This window comes from Microtus oregoni, unplaced genomic scaffold (assembly GCF_018167655.1).
Source record: "Microtus oregoni isolate MIOR12 unplaced genomic scaffold, Mior012 000028F_ref0000031, whole genome shotgun sequence".
Taxonomy (NCBI): Eukaryota; Metazoa; Chordata; class Mammalia; order Rodentia; family Cricetidae; genus Microtus; species Microtus oregoni.
Window position 1 is genome coordinate 3,267,082 of NW_024543087.1, and position 20,783 is coordinate 3,287,864.

At 48.8% G+C, this 20,783-nt stretch overlaps 1 protein-coding gene across 1 annotated transcript in view; it reads left to right on the forward strand.

The window, feature by feature from the left end:
- The window catches only part of Ulk4 (unc-51 like kinase 4), a 303,260-nt gene that overhangs the window by 217,516 nt on the left and 64,961 nt on the right, over nt 1-20,783 (forward strand). Inside the window, exon 35 of the mRNA XM_041677287.1 lies at nt 7,351-7,536. Within this exon, the coding sequence (XP_041533221.1) occupies nt 7,351-7,536 (186 nt within the window). The remainder of the gene's footprint in view (nt 1-7,350; nt 7,537-20,783) is intronic.

Here is a 20,783-nt window from a genome sequence, read left to right on the forward strand (position 1 = left end):
GAAGGGGGCCAAGTTCCAGCCCCAGCAAGCAGCAGAACTTGGCAGCTTCAGCCACATGGTTCTGTTTTTAGTTAAGAATAAAAGAAACAGGCTATAGGATTTGCACCCAAGACTAGGAAAGCCGCTGAGGCCAGGCATGTGTCCCTGCATGGAGGCCTAGTAAAGAGGCTGTTGTGTGAAGCTGTGAAGTTGTAGCCTGGATTTCCTTGGAGAACCCAAGATGTTAGAGATGCCAGAGTCCCGGGATACCTGACAAGGAGAGCTGCTAACAGGGAGTGGAGCCAGCTCAAGAGACAGAAGTGTGCTGCAGTCAGTAAAACTGAAAAGAGTTGGAGATCTGAAGAGTGTTTTGACATCAGACATGGAGATACAGAGTTTGGATTTGTCCAGCTGGTTTTTGGTCTTGCTTTGGTCCAGGTTTTCTCACTATGCTTGCTCCCTACATTTCATAGTAGTAACTTATTCCTGTGCTTACAGTAGAACGTGGGATCTGAGTTTTTGTAGCTGAGGGATAGAAAGGCTCCATTCTCTTCGTTATCCTGCCAGGAGTCTCTCACAAGCAGAGTGGCTGGTTTTGAAGAGCACACTAGAATTCTCTTAGTCACAACCAAACACAGAAAACTCAGGAAGAATAACAGTGAACTGGTGTGTCAGGTATGCCTCTTGTACTCAGATTCCTGAGACACACCTCTTAGGAGAGTCTTTATGGTGGGGAGGAAGAGAGCAAGATAGGAGACTGTGGCAGGGTACCTCCAAGAACTGCCCCCCTCAGTCTAGCTCAGCCCTCTCCTGCAAGCTGCACACCCCTAGAATAGTGCCACCTGCTGGGAACTCAGTGCTCCACACAGGTGCTTGTGGGAACTGACTCAAAGGGCATTTTGCATCTTTAGTGCTGATGTTGAAATGTTGCCTTGTGGTTTACAAGTGAACCCTAGATCCTAAAGAAACAGATGACCCTACCCATGTTACTCTGATGATCCTGACATGAAATCTGTGGGAAGGCTCCAAGTTTACCCATGAAGTGATAGTTTCATAATCCATTTCACTTAGGATGCAGACGAGAGTTTAAAATGTACTTATTTGCATTTCCTGTACATTGGTGTTTTACCTGCATGTATGTCCATGTGAGGGTGCCAGATCCCCTGGGTCACTTTCTGGCCAGCTGTTCAGGGGATCTCCTTTAAAGGGGCCTTGGCTTATGTCCCCACTGCAGTGGCCTGATATGATATCATGTGCCTGCTAATTGCCTCCTGCCTCGTGTCCCTGCAGCCTCAGCATTGGGGTCTTCCTGGCAATAGTTACGGCACTGACGGCAAGGACAGGTGTGTTTTGGTTCACAGTTTTAGGGTAGAACCATTATGACAGGAATGTAAGACAGCTGGTCACGTGTCCACAGTCAGGAGGCAGAGAGCACTAGATGCAGTGGGTGTCTTTTTGTTCAGTCCAGGAGCTCAGCCCGAGGGACTGCACTGCCCACGTGCAGGGTGTGCCTCCCTGGGAACGCCCTCCCAGACAGACCCAGCAGCCTGTTTCTGATGAGCCACCACCCTTTGCTGTCTTCGACAGGAGTTACCACTTGAGAGCTGTGGCTCCCTGTGGCAGTGTCCCCGTCACTTGGGCATTCACTGCATGGTCATTTGGTCAGAGGACCCTGGCTGTCCAGTCCCCAGTATTCCCTCAGGGAAGCCTGTCCAACTCTGTTCATGCAGCCTCTGTCACATATAGATGACAAATCCTTCTGCATCCTTCCCATCTTTTCTTCCTGGTGATGCCCTCCCAGCATACCTCCTTCTTCCCGTCCGTTCCTGACTACTGCCTCCTCCTCTTTTTCTTCTTGTGCTGTTTAAAGCTGAGTGGATCTCTGTCTCTGAGACAGAGACCCACACTGGAGCACCGGACACTGCAGGGCATTGTGGACACTGCTTGGGACAAGCCAGGTCCCGTCTGTGCCACCCGTGCCCCCTGTGCAGCCTGTGCCTTGCCTTTCTCTTCGGGATGTTTTCTAAATCTGCAGGTGTAGCCTTAGAATGGGATCAATAGAGGGAGTGGTGGGTCTTTGTCTTTCTAAATCCCCACATTTAAGAGTATGACATGTCGGGTGGAGACCCAGGGGCACCCATCAGTCACCCCAAGGAGAGGGAACAGCAGCACAGACACTGGGCATTTCCAGCACGAAGTGATATTCTCACTGCAGCCGGGTGGGCAGGCACGGTGTAGGGAAGGAAGCAAAGGGAGCATCAGGATTGATGGCCTTGGGTTGAATCCTGTGAGAAAATCCTAACAGTGCAAAGATCTGTCTCCGGGCGCCATTAGCAACATCAAAGGGGCAGGAAGCATTGCTCTGAAGTGGTTATTTTTACTCTCTCTTTGTTAATATATTTTCTTCTCTGGAACTAAGTATCCCATATAATTTCTGACAAAGCACTGCAGTAGGTAATATGTTTAAAATAGAAAACACACTGAGAAAGATTCCTGAAATACTTTGTGTTTGGATATATTGATTAGAGCAAAACAAACACAGCATAGCTGTGATTTTAAATTACTTTAAAACAGTTTTTAAAATTCAGGTGTGTGTTTCCTTAGAATTATGTCCAGATATGTGTATCTGCTTATATCTCATCATCCCTCAAAGTACTCCAGGTGGCCAGGAAGAACGCTTCCAAGAAGCTAGGCTGACAGAAAAAAGCAAGGTGCCAAATGGATGTGCTTAAAGTGTAATGATGACATCTTTATTTTAAGTTCAAGTTTAATTGGATGTGGTGGAGTCTATAAATAAAGTCAGGAGAGCAGTAAACAATGACGATCAAACCAGTGAAGTTTCTGCACATACGAAGCCCTTCGAGGTAGCGTTAGTTGTCAAGGTGACAGAGCCCAGAAGCACTTGGGAGATTGGCCCCCTGTGTGTGCCTGTGGGGATTGTTAAGATTGCATTAATAGTTGCTGGTGGCTGTACACTGTGGGCGGCACCATTCCCTGCCTCAGGTCCTCAACTCCAGCTGTGCAGTGGAGAAAGAGGCCGCACATCCCTCCCGACAGCTGGTGTTTGTGAGCAGCTAGGTCCAGCCCCACACTGCCGGATTGCACCCTTGCACTGCCAGCCAGAGCTCGCCTTTCTCCTGGAGTTATTTCCCTGACAGCAATGGAGCCAAGCGGGAAGTCACCCATAAAAGGACAACAGGAAAAAAAATTTAACATCTAAAATGCAAACACACTTGAATTCTTAAAGGAAATTTTAATATATAGAATTGAACTACAATGAAAATACATTAAAATTTGGAGAATGTAGCTGAAAGTATCATTTAGAGAAAAATTTATAATACCAAAAACTTAAATTAGAAAAAGGAAAGCCTAGCCTGGCGAGCTGGCACTATGTATGACCTGCGCTTTGGAGGCTGAGGTGTACTGAGGACGCTTCAGAGCAGCACTCAGCAGTGATGCAGTTGTCAGGCATTCCCGGGCCCTGGGCTCAATCCTCAGTGCTGCAAAGCAAACAAAATGAATAAGAGAAGGAAGGGATGGAGGGTGGGAGAGAGGAAATAAGACTATTTGGAGGCTAGGAAGGGGCTCAGCAAGCAGAGAGGGGGAGGACAGAAGGGGAGGGTAACAGATGAGAACACAGTGCAGAAACATGTGTGCATAGAAATGCGGCAAGAAGACAATATAAAATCAACTCAAAGCCAATAAAAAGGAAAACCAATCACATAAAAAATAAACTTCTTGGGAAAAGAGCAAAATTGAAAGCTTAGAAGAAACTAACAAAGATTAGAGAAACAGAATAACTGGTGTGGTATGGGACGGAAGGCATGGGCACAGTCCCTGAGAGGCGCTTTGGGGAATGTTCCAGACAACTTTGGAAATTAACCTGTCCTTTTATAGCCACAAGATGTCAACCAAGATGAACATCGAGTTGTTCTAAAGCCATTAAAGAAACTGAATTTCTAATCTCTCCAAACCTAGGTAATTTCACCAGAATATTCTACAAAACAGAAGATTGAGCAACAGTTTTAAATAATTTTTTTACAGAAAATAAAAGAGAAGATAAAATAAAATACTTTCCTGCGGCGAACTTCTCAACCAGCGAGGAAGAACAACCACCACACGAGGATTCTTCTCAGATCACGCTTTAATGGAGTGCCTCTTGGTTGATGGGGAGCAGGAAGCGAGAGGGGCCAAGAGCATAAAGCAGCTGCTTATATAGGGAGTAGGCACACGGGTCGCCCTGTGATTGGCTGCCACCATCAGCTGACACTAGACTGTGTCAGGATAGGCCCAAGGGCCCTTATCCACCGCGCATGTGGGAAGCAGGGGACTCGCAGCTCCCAAAGGCATAGTCAAATATGGAGTTGTTTATTTCCAACAAGACAGGATGTCGGCACCATCTTGTAAAGGCGATCCTGTCCGGCTCCCTGCACTTTCCCAAACCATTTGCTAAGGATGGGGTCAGTCTGATGTTGACTTCACACACACACACACACACACACACACAGAGAGAGAGAGAGAGAGAGAGAGAGAGAGAGAGAGAGAGGCATATATCCATGCACATGTGACTTGCACACACAAAACAACCACAGGCCAGTATCTTTCATGACTTAAATTAAGCAGTCCCCAGTGCAGTGTTTGTGAATTGAGCGGACCCGTGTGTGGTGGACCCGTGTGTGGCGGACCCGTGTGTGGCGGACCCGTGTGATGCAGACCCGTGTGATGCAGACCCGTGTGTAGCAGAGCACAGTAGCCCAGCAGGATTCCCTCCAGATGTACAGGGTTTGTTCAGCAAATGTCAGCTAATATATCTTACCAGATACATGGTATTATGGAGAAATGGGCTACTCCATGAGTCTATACAGAAAAGGTGGTTGACAGAGTCTCACACTAGTTTCCAATAAGAATTCTCATCAAACTAGGATTAAATGCAAAGCCTTCTCAAGCTGATAAAATGTCTATGAAAAATCTACAGCCAACATCGTATTCAACAGTGAACGGCTCAATCCCGCTTCCCTAAAACGAGGAGAGTCGTGATGGCGTGGCTGCCACTCTTAGTTGACAAGGTACTAAAATTCCGAGAAGTGCAATGGATTGAGAAGCAAGGCAGGCGTTCTCGGAGGAAACCCTGCCTGAGTGTGTCATTCCATCCGGGGCACAAATACAGACAGTAAAGGTCCAGCGGCCAGGCTCATCAGAATGTACAATCATATAATCGTGTATGTGTAACTTTGGTGCTAATTATACCCGAACATTCATTTCTTAACCATTTTTACCAGGTGTGTAAACAAGTGCGTAGAAACTCGGATTAAAAAATGATAGCATGTAAGATCGCCCCAAAAAGAGCGAAGTGCAGCTCAGCTCTCAAGCAGTGGGCATGCCCAGGATACAGCAGACGTCTGGGGGAGAACTCAAAGATGCCATGAATAGATGGAGAGGGACACTCGCTCCTGCACGGAAGGCTCGCCAGCAGACTTCTAGAGACAGTACGCCACTCTAAAATTAGAAAGAAGAGTGGACACCCTAAAACGGCTGAAGTAATTTTTGAAAGAGAAGAAAGCCCTGGGAGGGAAGTTCTCCGTGGTGTATGAGGACAGCGTGTGACTGTCGGTGGATAGATACCTGGATGGACCAAGCAGAAAAATTGCCATGCAGACTTGTCCAGATCACTTTTACAAATAGTCATTTTTTTATTGTACATGTTTGTATCTGTGTGTGGATATGCACACATGTATGTGGGAGCCCATGGAGGCCAGAGTCATTGGTTTTCCCGGAGCTGGAGTTACAGGTGGCTGTGAGCCACCTGATGTGAGTTCTGGAAGCCAAGCTGGGTCCTCTACAGGAGCAGCCAGCGCCCCTCGCACTGAGCCCGGGCTCTGCTCTGCCCTCCTGGTGACTTAACTATGTGGTTTCAGGAACAGTGCTGGAACAACAGGATGTTCAGGGACAGATGGACAGACGGACAGACTCACTAGAAATAAAACCCTCTTCCTAAACTTCAGCATCTTATATGCAAGTTAACCTCAAGTTAAGTGAAATCTAAGTGTAAAATATAAAACTATAATAAATTTAGAGGAAAATATAAGTCAAATCTTTAGGATTGAAGGTTTAGTCGGGAAGTTTTAGATTTGACACCAAAGCACCATTCCTATTTAAAAAATCTGTTAGTGGAATTCACCAAAATGTTTTCCTGTGAGAGTCTTTGTGAACTTGACTAAGAAGGACATGTCCCCAAGCTAGAGGGAATACTCGGAAAATGTGGAGCCAGCCAGAGGGAGCTGCCCAGAGATGCTCAAGGAACTGGAAATACTCGTTACTGATAGGCAAAGAATGGGTGGACACAAAAGTAAACTAAAACAGACCACGTGCCTGCGAGGAGCGGGCATCCATAGGATGAGGCCAAGGCTGAGCGCATGCAAGGAGGCTGAGCGCATGCATGCACAGGAGGCTGAGCGCATGCATGCACAGGAGGCTGGACGGCGCCACTACTCCACAGCCGGAGCTGTGTGATGGGAATGCGTGGCTACTATTGAGAGCTGTTGGCATGGCTTTCTTAAAGATAAACCTGAGTTCACATGCACAGCCTGGCAGCTGCACTGGCTCCTCGGGAGTGAACACCGATGCCTACTTTAGGACCCGTACAGATGCTCGCAGGAGGTCTATAGCTTTATCTGAAACGGCTCGTTTCTTTAGTGTGTGCATAGAGAGTGGGTGTCTGCTATGTGGAACATTACTCAGGAATAGAAAGCAACAATCAGTAGGACACAGAATCTCTGGTAGCTTCTCTATACCATAATGAGCTGAGAAGGAAATAGGGAAAACACCCTGTTGATTAAAAAAAAAAAACTTTTAAAAATGACTAATAATGAATAATAAGTCTTAAATGACTTAGGAATAATAAGTCTTGGTTTCTTTTATGTAACAGAGGTTTCCTAAGAAGTTACTAGTAAACATGCATGTAAAGAGGTATCCAGGGGGCACATCTGTAACCACAGCGTGTGGGGGCGGGGATGCTGAGGTCAGCCTGGGCTCACAGTGAAACCCTGACTCCAAAATAAAAGGATGGGGGAGGGAACCGCCAAAAAGTCAAGCAGTTGATGCAGCTGGCACCCCCACTACACGTGTTAGAAAGTGTGTGCGTTGGCTACACATGCAAGATCTGTCCCGATCACCACTGGAGTGTTGGAAAGAGCACAGGTGCCAGGCTGGTGCGGATAGCTTCCTTCAGCGCTGTAGCATTTAAATGGTGCAGTCACTAGAATGCCCATCGCCTTCACCTGCCTTCTCCTCACACCCCAGCTCCCACTGTGAAGCTGGTCAGGGCTGGTCAGGCCCTGCAGAACTTACACTGCCCTCTCTGCCCACTTCCAGCTTCCCAGCGAGGACCCTGAGATCTCCGAGGCGTCATCCAAGTGCCTGTCCATCCTCGTGCAGCTGTATGGAGGAGAGAACCCCGACAGCTTGTCCCCAGAAAACCTGGAGACCTTTGCCAATCTCCTGGTGACCAAGGAGGACCCGAAGGACCAGAAGCTTCTGCTGAGGATCCTCAGGAGGATGGTGAGTCGGCCGGTCATGGCCTCCCGTTCTCTTCCCATGCTGTCAACTGTGGCTGATATTGGCCATAGTCTATTTGTGTTACATTGTTTCTGGGCCATGTGAGGAGTGTAAGAGAAATGAAGAAGGGAGGGAGGAAAAGAGGGAGAAAGAGAGAGAGAAAATTCTCTGCCTGATTAGGAATTTAACATTGGTTCAATTCTTTCACACCTCTGCCAATGTATTCTCCTTCTGCTAACTGCCCGTTTGTAATGTAAATGGCTTTTTCCTAGCCTAAGCTACCATCCAGAGTGTTGTATTTTCCTAGCCTAAGCTACCATCCAGTGTGTTGTAATTTCCTAGCCTGAGCTACCGTCCAGCGTGTTGTATTTTCCTAGCCTGAGCTACCGTCCAGCGTGTTGTATTTTCCTAGCCTGAGCTACCTCCAGCGTGTTGTATTTTCCTAGCCTGAGCTACCGTCCAGCGTGTTGTATTTTCCTAGCCTGAGCTACCGTCCAGCGTGTTGTATGTTAACCTGGACTTGCACAACTTGTCCTTTGCCGTGATGAAGAGCACAGGCACTGTTACACTGCATGACCCTCAGCTTGGGCCCGCACGAGTCCCCAGAAGCAAAGATGGCCCTCTCCAGTCCACCACACCCTGGGGCTCAGTACAGACATGTACCCATCAATGGCATGTTAATTTTGCCTGGCTTACGTTTGGTGCTGTCGTGTGTTTGAGTTTTGTGACAGTTGGAAAATGTAAATTCTGTTGCCCAGGATTGTGTTCTGAGGGGAAATGCCCCCTTCTGTCTATTTTTTTCTATTTCTCTATCATTTTTTTTTTAAAAGCTCTCAGCTGTGTCTCTGTAAAGCAGTGGTCCTTAGCCCTCAATAATGCTGTGACCCTTCAATACGGTTCCTCATGCTGTGGGGACCCCCAGCCATAAAATTATTTTCACTGTTACTTCATGGCTGTAATTTTGCTACAGTTCTGAATCGTAGTGTAAACATCTGATATTCAGGATATCCGCTAGGTGGCCCTTGGAAGGGTCATTCCCAGGCCCCACTCACAGGGTTGTATACCAATACTCTTGGAGAAAGACTTGGTGCTTGCTCTGCTGTGAAGGCCGGCACCTGAGGAGCCCTGGGACAGCAGCACACACTGTTGGGCCTGCTCAGCGTCTCCTCCTCTGCCCTGCTCTTCCCTACCCTCAGGCCTGTGGAGTCACCTTCCCCTTACTCTTACTGCAGGGTGGTGGCGTAGACTTGCTCTGTGCTGTGGCCGGTGTGAGTTGTAGGGTCTGACGTGGTGTGTCCTCCACGAACAGCCTTTCAATACGGTGTCGTTTGTACCTTTCAGACTGTTGGGTTTTTACAGGCTAGAATGTAAGGCTCAGTGAGCGTACGGGCCGTTCTCAGCTGGGGGTGGGAGAGCAGCAGCAGAGGTCCCAACAGGAGCTCTTCTCACGCTCACTTGTGTCCCACGGGCTTCCATTCAAGTAGACTGAGCGGAGCATTGATCTAGAGCACTGGTTTCCACCCTTCCTAGTGCTGTGACCTTTAATACAGTTCCTCATGCTGTGGTGACCCCAATCACAAAATTATTTTCGCTGCTATCTTATGGCTGTAATTTTACCTCTGTTGTGGAGGACACGCTCGTGAGTATTTCTGTGGTAAGAAGTTTCAGAGGGAAGAACTTCCCTCAGGGGTCTGCACGTGCTGGCCAGGAGACAGGGACATGGCTCTGTATCTTTTAGTGTCCTGAGGTAGGTGTGACCTATGCATTCAGAGAAGGAGACCCTGAAGTGCAGATGGCCCCAGAACAAGTCTGCCTTGACTGGACTACTGTGGATGTGTGGTCATAGAGGCAATATCCTGTCATTTCTGCATGAGGTCCCAATCATGGAGTAGTATCTCTCTGAAGCCGTAATTTTCACTAGGAAACAGGCTGTCTAATTTCTGCTGATAGACTTGAATGTGTCCTCAGGTCCTCGCCCTTCCTCCATCCATGTTTAGTGTGTTCAGAAAACCACGTGGAGCCTGTGGAGCCTGAAAACCTAGTTACCTGCCTTCGTGTACCAGGAAATCAGGAGGCTTTTGATTATACTTTGTGCATTTGCTGTGAAGCTGTGTTGGGCGTTCCTCAAGTCCCTCCCAAGCCTACGTGCCGCTCATAGTGTCCCTCTGAGGGTTGCAGGCTAGCCTCTATGTCTAACTAAAGCTAGCTCACTCCAAAACTCAAAATGATGATGGCTTATGCAGTACCACCAACCTGTTGGGGGCCTAAGACCGTCTGATGAGGCTGCTGACTACTCTGTGAGAGCAGGAGGCACCGTGAGAAGGCGACTCCTGTCAGGCCCATGTGTCCGGGGCAGTGAAGGTGTCAGGTATGGAGTGGGTTGTTCTGGCAGCTGTGTCATGGGGTGACTGAAGGTAACGGGATTAGGTTGTCTCACACGCATCCTTCCTTGAACCATCTCTGCCCTGTGCCTTGTGCCTGTGGGGCCCACGAAGCCCTGGATGAATGTGTATTGCTGACCTGGACATGGGCACGTCAAAAACACTAATGCCTTACGCCTATGGGAACTGGCAAAGCCTCCCTCCTTGGGGCTTAGAGGTGCCGCGACACCTGGTCTAAGTACAAGTGTTTAGGAAAGATTAACCAGTGTGCACAGAACCTAGCCACCCCAGGCTTCTGCTCTGAGATGAATGCAGCCTGCGCCTGCTGACATGTTCTCTGGAGGTGTGCGTGATGATGTGCCGAGGTTCTGGGTGCTGTTCCATCAGAGTGAACACTGCCCACCTATCACAGATTTGTTTTTCTTTCTTCCTTCCCTCGATGCCTGAGTCAGGTCAAGTCCCTGAGCCGTGTAGAATGTGGCAAGTGCCCACCGTCATTCCTAAGTTCTGACATTGGTCATCAGGTGCTTTCCACCCACACGAGGACAGATGTGTTCTGTGGACATGTGTCACATGACCAAGCCCTTGCAGATGTGTCCAGCATGTGGGCCCTGTGAGTGTGGCTCAGGCATCACAGACGACAGCTTCATGTGGCAGCTTTCCAGAGCAGACAGTGCGTGGGTGTTCTGAGCCCGCAGGTTTGGGATCGGCCACCTGTTCTGCTTTATAACTAGGTGGAGTTGCAGGACTCAACACTCAGAATGGACCTAATTTTCACCACAAAAGGAAAGAAATATTGTTGGAAGCATAGCAAGATAAAATGAGGTCTCTCCCTCCTGACTTGAGTGTCCCATGATATTCTCTCTCTCTCTCTCTCTCTCTCTCTCTCTCTCTCTCTCTCTCTCCTTCCTTTTCCTTCCCTTCCCTCTATTCCCTTCCCTTCCCTTTTTGAGACAGGGTCTCTCCACGTAGTCCTGGCTGTCCTGGAACTCACTATGCAAACCAGGCTGGCCTTGAACTCACAGAGATCCACCTCCTGAGCACCAGGGTTAAAGCTATGCACCACCAAGGATGGGTCAGTGTGAGTACAGGAAGCTGTTAAGAGCAATATCACTTACTCAAGTTAGTGTGAGTGTGGTAGGAGTCAAGAAGCTTCTCCCGTAGTTCTGGTGGAAGGCTCTGGAGACCCCCCTGGAAACCCCCCGACCCCCCGGGTTCCACACACGCTGGTCATGGATGTGCGGGGCAGATCTTCTGCCAGTGATTGCCAGAGGCTGCAAATTACCTTGGGAAGTCCCTGAATAAGTTGCTTGTATCTTTTCAATGAACAAAAGGAAGGAACTATATTGCCTAGAATTCTTAACTATCAGAGGAGGACATGTTCTGGAGACTGTGTGTATATGCTCATGCACAAGCGTGTGTAAACCTGCCTGGGACTCCTCCTGTACAAGTGAGAATTTTTCATGTAGCCCTGGGTATATAGGTATAACACTTATAATAAATCACAAAGAAATTGATTTTAAACTATTATTTGCCATACATGTAAGTTTACCATTTATTAAAGACGGCAGTGTATTTGCATACTAAGATAGATGGGTGCCTTTACTTTTGCATGAAGGATTAAATCAGCGGAATGTGACTGCAGGACCGGGAGCATTTTCACACGTCAGGCTCCATCTGGACTTTGGTTTGGCTGCTGTCAAGCCGAACACGCCTCTTTGCATATATGTTACACCGTGACAGATGCGTGCTTGGGGTCATTTCAGAAATTCTGTTCTAATCTCAAGCTAGAGTTCATTAAACAGTTGTGTATGAAACTCAAGCAGCAACTTTACAACCAGGTATTCTACTGTAATACAGTCCAGAGGTCGACCAGTTTGATTCTCACATGCTGAACTGGGTTTGCCGTGACTGAACCCAGGCTCCACGCATGGCTAGGTGCTGTGTGACGGGACGTTGTGCATTCACAACCAAGGCTTCAGTAGTACTGAGCCATGCGGCATGGGCATCACTGCAAATATCTCCATAGAACTGTAATATTTCTCCCTTCCCTTCCTCCCAGCCCCCCATAGAGCCCCCTCCCCACTTTCCTTCAAATCCTTGGCCTCTTTTTCACTAGTTGTTATTGCATGCATATACGCATGTATGCATACGCATGCACACTAATTGTTATTGCATGCATATACGTATGTATGCATACGCATGCACACTAATTGTTATTGCATGCATATACGTATGTATGCATACGCATGCACACTAATTGTTATTGCATGCATATACGTATGTATGCATACGCATGCACACTAATTGTTATTGCATGCATATACGTATGTATGCATACGCATGCACACTAATTGTTATTGCATGCATATACGTATGTATGCATACTCATGCACACTAATTGTTATTGCATGCATATACGTATGTATGCATACACTTGCACACTAATTGTTATTGCATGCATATACGTATGTATGCATACGTATGCACACTAATTGTTATTGCACGCATATGTGTATGTATGCATACGCATGCACGCTAATTGTTATTGCATGCATATGTGTATGTGTGCATACACATGCACACTAGTTGTTATTGCATGCATATATGTTTTGTACACACATATATTTACATTCTGTAATATGGCCCGTTGAGCCCTCATAACGTTGCTTGGGTCCGGCTTTTCCCAGCTGAGGCACTGGTTTGAACGAGTGTGGAATCACGCTCTCTCAGCAGCGTCCCCTGACTCTCACCTTTAGTTCCACAGCTCCACGTGGGATCACGACCCACAGCTGAAAGACTTGGACTACACAGAGATCAAGTCAGAAACCGAGGCCCAGCGTCCCAGGGGTGACACAGTTTTTGTCAGGGCCCTATCAAAGCTTCCCTGCCTCGGGGATTAGTTCCTGCAAATGTCTCCCTAAAGGGCCCATTTCCAGGATGTCCAGAGATTGTGCCCCCTGACATCGTGGCTTCTCTCAAGGCTGAAAGGTCTGCCATTGTCAACTCCGCCTTGAAGCAGTGGCTGGCTCTCAGTTCACATCACCTGTGCCTCTCGCTCGGATTTGTACATGGAGTGTGTTTATCCCTGCTTCAGAGAGGCTCTCGAATTTGCGCCCAATATAGGTTTTATTCAGGACACTAACCACTCTTATTTACTACAAACCAGTCATACTTGCTGTCTTTCTAGGAACAGGTGCAGGAAACGCTATAGATTGTATTAATCACAGCTCCAGAATATTTGCTCTTTAAGAACCCTAGAAGTTCTGACGCCACTTAAAAAGAAATCACTGTTATGTCCAGAACCCACGCCTGGTTATGAGCTCCTAACAGCTCTTTTGTGCAGTGGGTATGAGCAGGTTTTAATGAAATTTGAGTGTCTCTAGAGATCACAGATACTTGGGCCTTTAACATTGTGGTGTTGCTTAGCAACCTGAAAGTCATTACCTCCCCGGCACGGTAACAACAGGCCGCACTTCCCTTTGCTGGTCTCTGATGAAAATGTAATGGAGACAATACCTTTCTAAGGGCTCCACTCTATGAGCAGGCAGCAGAATGGATTTTTTAATTCTCTTTACAACCTGGGCAGTTTTTAATCTGCCATAGAGAGTATTGAGTCCTGACTGCCGTGTGTAAGTGAGAGACCCGTGTTCTCGGATGATGATCTTAGGAGCTGGGTCTCCTGTGTGATGCCCAAGAGACTGCTTATGAATGCTGTGGCCTCAGCACACGGAGAGACAGTGGGATTTCCTGTGGACTGTTGGTTAGCGCATGGCTGTCTCCTTGGTTCATTCTGCCTAGACATTCACAGGTCCCAGGTGGACTTGAAGGATGTACCAATGTCGCACACTTCAGAGGTGTAATTACTGAAAAGTTGGACTTACAAAAATTACATTTCTCAAAGTTTTTGTAGAAGTGCCTTTCATTATGTAATAAACAGGCATTCTCCTTATTAAGTTCCAAAAAGCATTGTTCACAAGAACCAAAAGAAGAAACAACAAAAATTAGTTGTCGAACAGGTATATACAGTGTGCTATGTCCCTGTAATAGAATATTAGCCACCAGAAGAAATGGGGTAGTGACATGTGGCCACACTCTCATAGATGGATTAGAGTAAAGCACAGAAGTCCGCCCGTGTGAGTCTTTAGATCTAGGATTATAGTAAAGCACAGAAGTCTGTCCGTGTGAGTCTTTAGATCTAGGCTGGATAATGACCAGACGACTCTCCAAAGCTACAGAAAGGGATTGGCATTGCTAGGGGCTCAGAGGGCAGGCAGCGCATTGTGCTGGCCAATAGGAGTGTATTTCCTTCTGAAATGACGGGAGTCTTCCTTAATTGACCGTGGAGACAGTGGCGACTCCATGGGTTTTCTGAACACTAAGTTGTATACTAAGATGGTAGGTTTTATGACATGTGGGTTGTTTTTTTTTAAACAAATTGAAACACCAAAAGGAAAACAAAAAGAACACTCAGCTAGCTTGAGGAGTCTCGGAAGGGAAGGGGGGGTGGGAATGAGGGTGTGGCTGACCCCAGGCCCTCTGTATCTCGACACACCATAGAGTGGCATATACATCTCCCCGTGCACATAAACATGCTTACAGAATGCTCCAGATAGCTGTAACAATGAGGCCGAATGCATGGGGTCACTGGCAACAGGAAAACACCCGTTATCCAAACCCAGGTTGAGAAGTTTCTAGAAAATAGCATTGGCCTGAGAGAGTATTCATGACTGAGGAGACTGTAGCCCACCCCAAGCAGGAAACAGGCACACTGCGAGGATCCTGGGGAGCCCCAGCCTCAGACCACTGAGAGCTGTAGCTCAAGTGCCCACCATGCCTGGCTGCCAGTCTGAGCTTGGTCCCTGGGCCATGGGAAGATGGAGACAGCCTACACCACAAAGATGTCTCTGACCTCCACATGTGTGCCCTGGGGCACGCACTCACACATGTACATTTTACACACACATAACAACAATAGTCTTAAAAGGAACCCCAGCCTCAGGACAGCAGGGCTCAGAGGAAGGACAGAGCATGGGCCCCACCCCACACAAGAGCTGCAAGCTTAGCCTCCACCCTGTCCTCTGTCGTCCTCCGGGAGTGAACGGTGTTATTACTACTTCACTAGCTCACTGCAGGGCAAGGCTGCCCTGGCTCTCAGCAGGCTCACAGTAGGAGGGGCTCTTTATGGAATCAAAGCCAGGCCTCCCAAGTCGGTGACTGGTGACCAGAGACCAGTGCCTACACACATCTTCTCTACAGCCACGACCAGGGGACGAGACCCAGAGAGTAGTCACCAAGTGGGCAAGGCCACAGAAGAGCACAGGTCATCTGAGACACTGGCAGAGTTCTGAGAGGCTCAGCTGCTAACGGTGCTTGCCAGCAAGGAGAACAGCCTGGGTCAATTCCCGGGCCCCACAGGGTGGGAGAGCTGCCTCACCAGAGTTGTCCTTGACTCTCACACACGTGTCCTGGCGTGCAAGCGCACACATGCACAGTAAATAAGGAAATGTAAAACACTCAAACATAGGGTGAGAAGTAGAAAGATTTTTGAGGTGTATTCCCAGGCTGCTCTCTCTGAGACTTCTGGTGTCCAGCCTCTGACTGTGGAATGGTTAGTTCTCTGTCAGCGCTTATTTTTCTCTGTGTCAAAGGTTAAACCTGTGAGGTGTGTGGGATGGATCGTGCACCTTTGTTGACGTTAACAGGACCCCTTCTAGGTGGCTCCAGAGGAACTCACGCTGCAATAGGATTCTTGGGGCAGGAGGTGATTTCCATCTTCATCTGGGAAGGTCAGCCTGATTTAATTGACATTTTTAGTGTATTTGACATAGTCGTCTGATTCAGCCCATTGGTATAGGTGAAAATTGAACTCTTTTGTGTGTCTACTACGTGGAGGCTGGAAGGAAGTAGGAGCTGCTGTCCTTCTCTCTTGCTTTCTTGAGATGACCTCTCACTGAACCCAGAGCTTGCTGTTTTCCTGGCTCCTCCTGAGATTACAGGCACACACCGGCACTCCCAGCTTCTGCATGGTGCTGGGGAATGCTGTGTACAGCATACCTTTACCTCAGCCGTCTCCTCAGTCCCCTCTGTGCCTTCCTCCTCCCCTCTATCCTGTAGATAAATTTTGTAGTTGCAAGAGAAACTTTAGTTATCTTATTTTCCCAATATACAGGATTTTCTGCCATCTCATTGTAGAACACATTAGGGTGTGAAATGCATCTCAGATATAGGCAAGATTTTGAATATGCTTCACTGAGTTTTCATCAAAGTTCAGGGCTGCGAAGGCTGCCACATCTTTTCAGTTTTTATTTTCTTCTTTCTCTTAAATGAGGAGTTATCATGAACTACGACTTGGAGAAATGCCCCTTTACAGACAGGAGATGTAGACTTCCCACTGTGGCAGTCGGTGACTCAGCACTAAGAGTTCAGGAGCCAGCGTGTACTTCGGAGACATGGAGATGCCGGGCGGCTGTGGATGCGTGGCCTCTGGCACGGGACTCCAGTCCTTTCTTCCTAAGAATTGCTCCTGGCCTGGGGCTGCCAAGCTACCAGGTGCCCCAGGCCTCTTGGCAGGGTTAATGAGGCCCCCTGGTGCTTTCTGGGCCTGCCCTCAGAACTGTGGAGAAGGTGCTTCTGTCAATCCAGCACAGGCGCAGGAGGGACAGGCCTAAGAGCTGCCCTGTCCTGAACCCGGGCTGCTAGCCCGCCTCACACCACCACCCCTGCTTACTGGAAATGGACATTTCTGTTAGGGTCTTGTGTCCCTAAAGCCCAGGTGATGTCGCAGTGAGTCTGCACAGAGGGAGCCTTGGCGCAGCACCAGAGAGACGTCTCAAGAAAGGAGTGGATTAACAAACCCAGGGGACAGTGTTCCTCAGCTGTTCTGGTGATGCCATGGGCCTGCTGATGCATGTCCCGAGGGAGCCATCATTGCCATTGGTCGGTGCAGGGGGAAGGCAGGAGACAGGAGGAGTGCCTCCACCCAGCCCAAGCAAGCCCTTCCTACTGTAGAGAGGAGACCTGGTGTATGTCCTTGGGTGTGTCACTCACCGTCTTGAGACTGAATACCTTGCCCTGTGGACCCCTTTGAGGGCTACGGGACAGAAAGATGAAAGTGTCTGTCATAGAACTTGAAGCAGAGAAGGAGTTCATGAGAACATGGGTTAACACACATGTACACAGGCGACATCACAAGCAGAGCACATGCTTCCGTCCATTGGTTCTCTGAGTAGAGGGCCAATGATTCTGTTTGCATACACCCTCTCTGCCCAGGGCTCAGTGATAGGGAGCTAAACCTACCATGAGATGCATGTCCTTGCTGTTCCCTGAGTGTATGAATGACTGTGATTGCAGCCATAGATGTGGGGAAGAAGTGTGAGCCAGCAGGTGCCTCACAGCCTAAAGGAGGCTCCGTCACCCTCTCCAAGCCAGAGATGGAATCAGCCTCACTGTGCCTTGCTCCCGAGAGCTCAGCTCCGTCAACAGAGCTTATGACTTATGCATGAGCAAGGTGACCCCATCTGGCCTCCCTCAAGGTCTTGACCCTTCCCCAGCCTTCTCTGCTGCTGGTACATAATCCCCAGCAACCGGGGAGCCTGAAGCCTGTTACCAATTACTGTGGGCATCTCTGTGTGCCCCCCAGAGAGTACCTTGTGCCTTGTTAGGCTTAATTGCATGGCCACGGAGAGCTGGAGCCTCTGGCAGTGTGTCATCAGTGGCCCTGGGGCATCCCGAGAATGGGCAGCTTGGTGTGGGGGAGTCCACTGCCTGGGAGCAGCGGCTGACTGAGTCCATTACCACTACAAAGGCTGGAGAAGGGCTTCAGCTTCAGGGAGCCCAGGCTGAGGAGTCCATCGACTACAGAGGCTGGAGAGGAGGGACACTGGGACTTCCCGCACAAAGCTCACTGGGGACTCTGAGAGCTGGAGTAAGTGAGAATGCTCACTGCCAAGCTCTTCCGGCCCATGAGGTCATCAGCGTGGACGACAGGCTAGGGAGGGTTCTTCCCTCCACAGTTCCTGCCATGGTGACGTCATGGTCGTCAGCATGGGCTACAGTTCAGGAAACGGTTTCCTTCATGGTTTCTGTCCTACTGATGCTATACAAGTCGTGGTGTCTACAGAGAGACAGCTGTGCCCAGGATGGCCTTTGAGCCGAGTCCATGTGATAGCGCCAGAGAATCTCCTGGTGGACGGATGGTGTCAGCTCCATCCCAGAGAGGTGTGCAGAAGGCCAGAGGGGCGTGTGGTAAAGCTGGGGTTTGGATCTGGGGTGTGTGTGTGTGTGTGTGTGTGTGTGTGTGTGTGTGTGTGTATGTGTACTGAAATAAGATGTATGTGTATTTATAGACTAGCTGGTCTAGAATTCACTCTGGAACTGCCCAGCTAGCCTAGGCTGGCCTCTAATTTCTGTGATTCTCCTGCCTCTGTCCTGAGCAGATACTTAACATTTAGCCATCACTCATAGTACATAGTGAGATATTAACCCCCAACAGGAAGGCCTGGCAGAGCCCTCTGGGTTGTTTTCGGTAGCATTGCCGATGAATGTCCTTCTGCACTGTCTGCTTTATCCAGGCTGGATTGGTCACAGTGTGGGAATTACCTTTTCTGTTCAAGTGGGGTTTCCTCAGAGAGGGAGGAGGGAGAAAGAGAGAGACAGAGACAGAGACAGAAAGACAGACAAAGATGGGGGGAGAGGGGAAGGAAACCCTCAATAGTTCTGCACAGTCATACACAGCCCAGAGATTCATGAGCTATGGTCAGCTCTGCCCTCGGGGCTGCCCTTCATGCGGCTCATGGTCCATGCCTGTGGCTTTTGCCCCTGAGGTCCTACCATCTGATAGGCCAGGAGAGTGGGCTTTTGTGTTAATTGAAGCATCAGACCCATGGCCCTCACAGGAACCACACTTCAGAATGGTGTGCCCATCTGCAGGACTCCTGGGCAGGGCTCCCCTTGGCTTGGCTGCCTGAGCACTCTGAGGTGACACCGTTAGGAACACTCTGAGGTGACGCCGTTAGGGACACTCTGAGGTGACAGGGACTCAGGACACTCTGAGGTGACAGGGACTCAGGACACTCTGAGGAACAGGATCCTCGCGTGCAGGCTCCTCCAGTCGCTGTTCTTCTCAAGCAGCCTGAAGCCCTGATATCATATTGATGTAAATACAAAAATAGCCGCTTTCCTGAAAACCTCGAAAGAGTCTGTCCTCATCAATATTTCATGGCAGAAGCCTGTATTAATGCAAACCCATTATGTCATGATGAGGAAGGGACTTGACCATCTATGAATATTTCACACTCAGAAGAGCGAGAGATAATTAACATTGGCAAGCCCACTGCCAAATAAAATGCTGCTTTAAACAGTATCCCGGTGAACCATTGTGCCAACACATGCCTGTAACCCCAGCTCTCGGGAGGTGGAGCCAGGTTATCCCTCCCTACATAGTGACTTGTGACTTCAAGGCTAGCCTTGGCTACATGAGACCCTGTCTCAAAAAAAAAAAAGAAAGAAAGAAAAGAAAAGGGAAAAGAAAGAAAAAGAAAGAAAACAGTTCTGACTAGATTAAAATAATAAATATATATATAATCTGCTACCCAACAAAATGTCTTTAAATATATGCTCTCATTAATTGTGTGAAGATACAAAACTTATCTCACAGTTATATTGTGGCTAAGAAATATCTCCCAGGGATAGTATATTTTAGCATGTAGCTTTGGGCCTTTCTGCAGTTTAATCTGGGTCCCATTGCCTGCTTCCCCAGAGAATAGCCCGTGACAGGCCTAAGCTCGCTCAGAAAAGGAAGCGTTCATGTCTGAGAGCCCCTCTGGCAATGGCATGAGGAATTGGCCCTTCAGGTAAGGTCCTGCATCTCTATCCTTTCTGGAGCTTTGTCTCACCGTGTAGGCTTGCTCTTGGTCAAATGTGAGTTTACAGTTTTCTAAACTTTACAGTGTGTCCAAGCGCCCTGTCCTCTTCTCTCAGACTGTCCTCTCTGCATCTGTCTCACAGTGGCCGGGCCCCGCCCCCCTGTGTCTCTTCTGCTATGTCTGCCTGCTGTGCTTAAAGGTGCATGCAGGGACCTCTTCCCCACCTCTCTGGGGCCACAGCTGCTGCCTGCTTGTAAGTCACCTTCGCACTGGGGCTGATTTTTGTTTCCTTGGGCTGTTGTGACTGTGGCCCTGCAGTCTGAGAGAGTCATGGGTGCTGATCTACCTGCTGACTGGTCACCCAGCCTCCCGGCTTCCCCCGCCTAATGCTTCCACAACTGCTCACCTCATGATGACCTCAGGGTTCCTAAATTAGTCAGGATGGTGCTGCAGGAGGGCACGCACACAGAGAGACCTGGGTGAAGGGTGTAAGCAGGCAAGGTCCTCCTTAGCTCTTCTTCACATACCTGCTCACCCAGAAATGACAACAGCCCCTCCTTCAACATACCGAGAATCAGATTTTTCCGACCCCTTCTGTTAGCTTCCTGATATCACTTCTCATGGGGTCCCGTCACACAGCCACAGAGGAGTCTCCTGTCTTCTTCCATTGCTCCTGCCTCCCTTCCCTACTGTCTTTTCTTGGAGGACCCTTTAAGTCCTAAGTAAGATTACGCTGCTCAAATCTTCCATCAACTTTGATCTAAGGGGAGAATCCCAGCGTGCCCTGTCCCACAAGGCCTTGCAGTTGGCCACCATCTATGCGGCTCACCTCTGTGGCTGTTCCCTTTGCTCATCCGTCTCCATAAGTGTGTGCTTAGGGCATCCGTGTGTGCCGTGCCACGTTTATGGAGGATTCTGGGCCACACCCCATGTATTGCCTGTCTTTAATTTCTTCAGGTGTTCTCTGCAGAGCAGCCTGTAGGACAGAGTCCTCGTGCCCTGC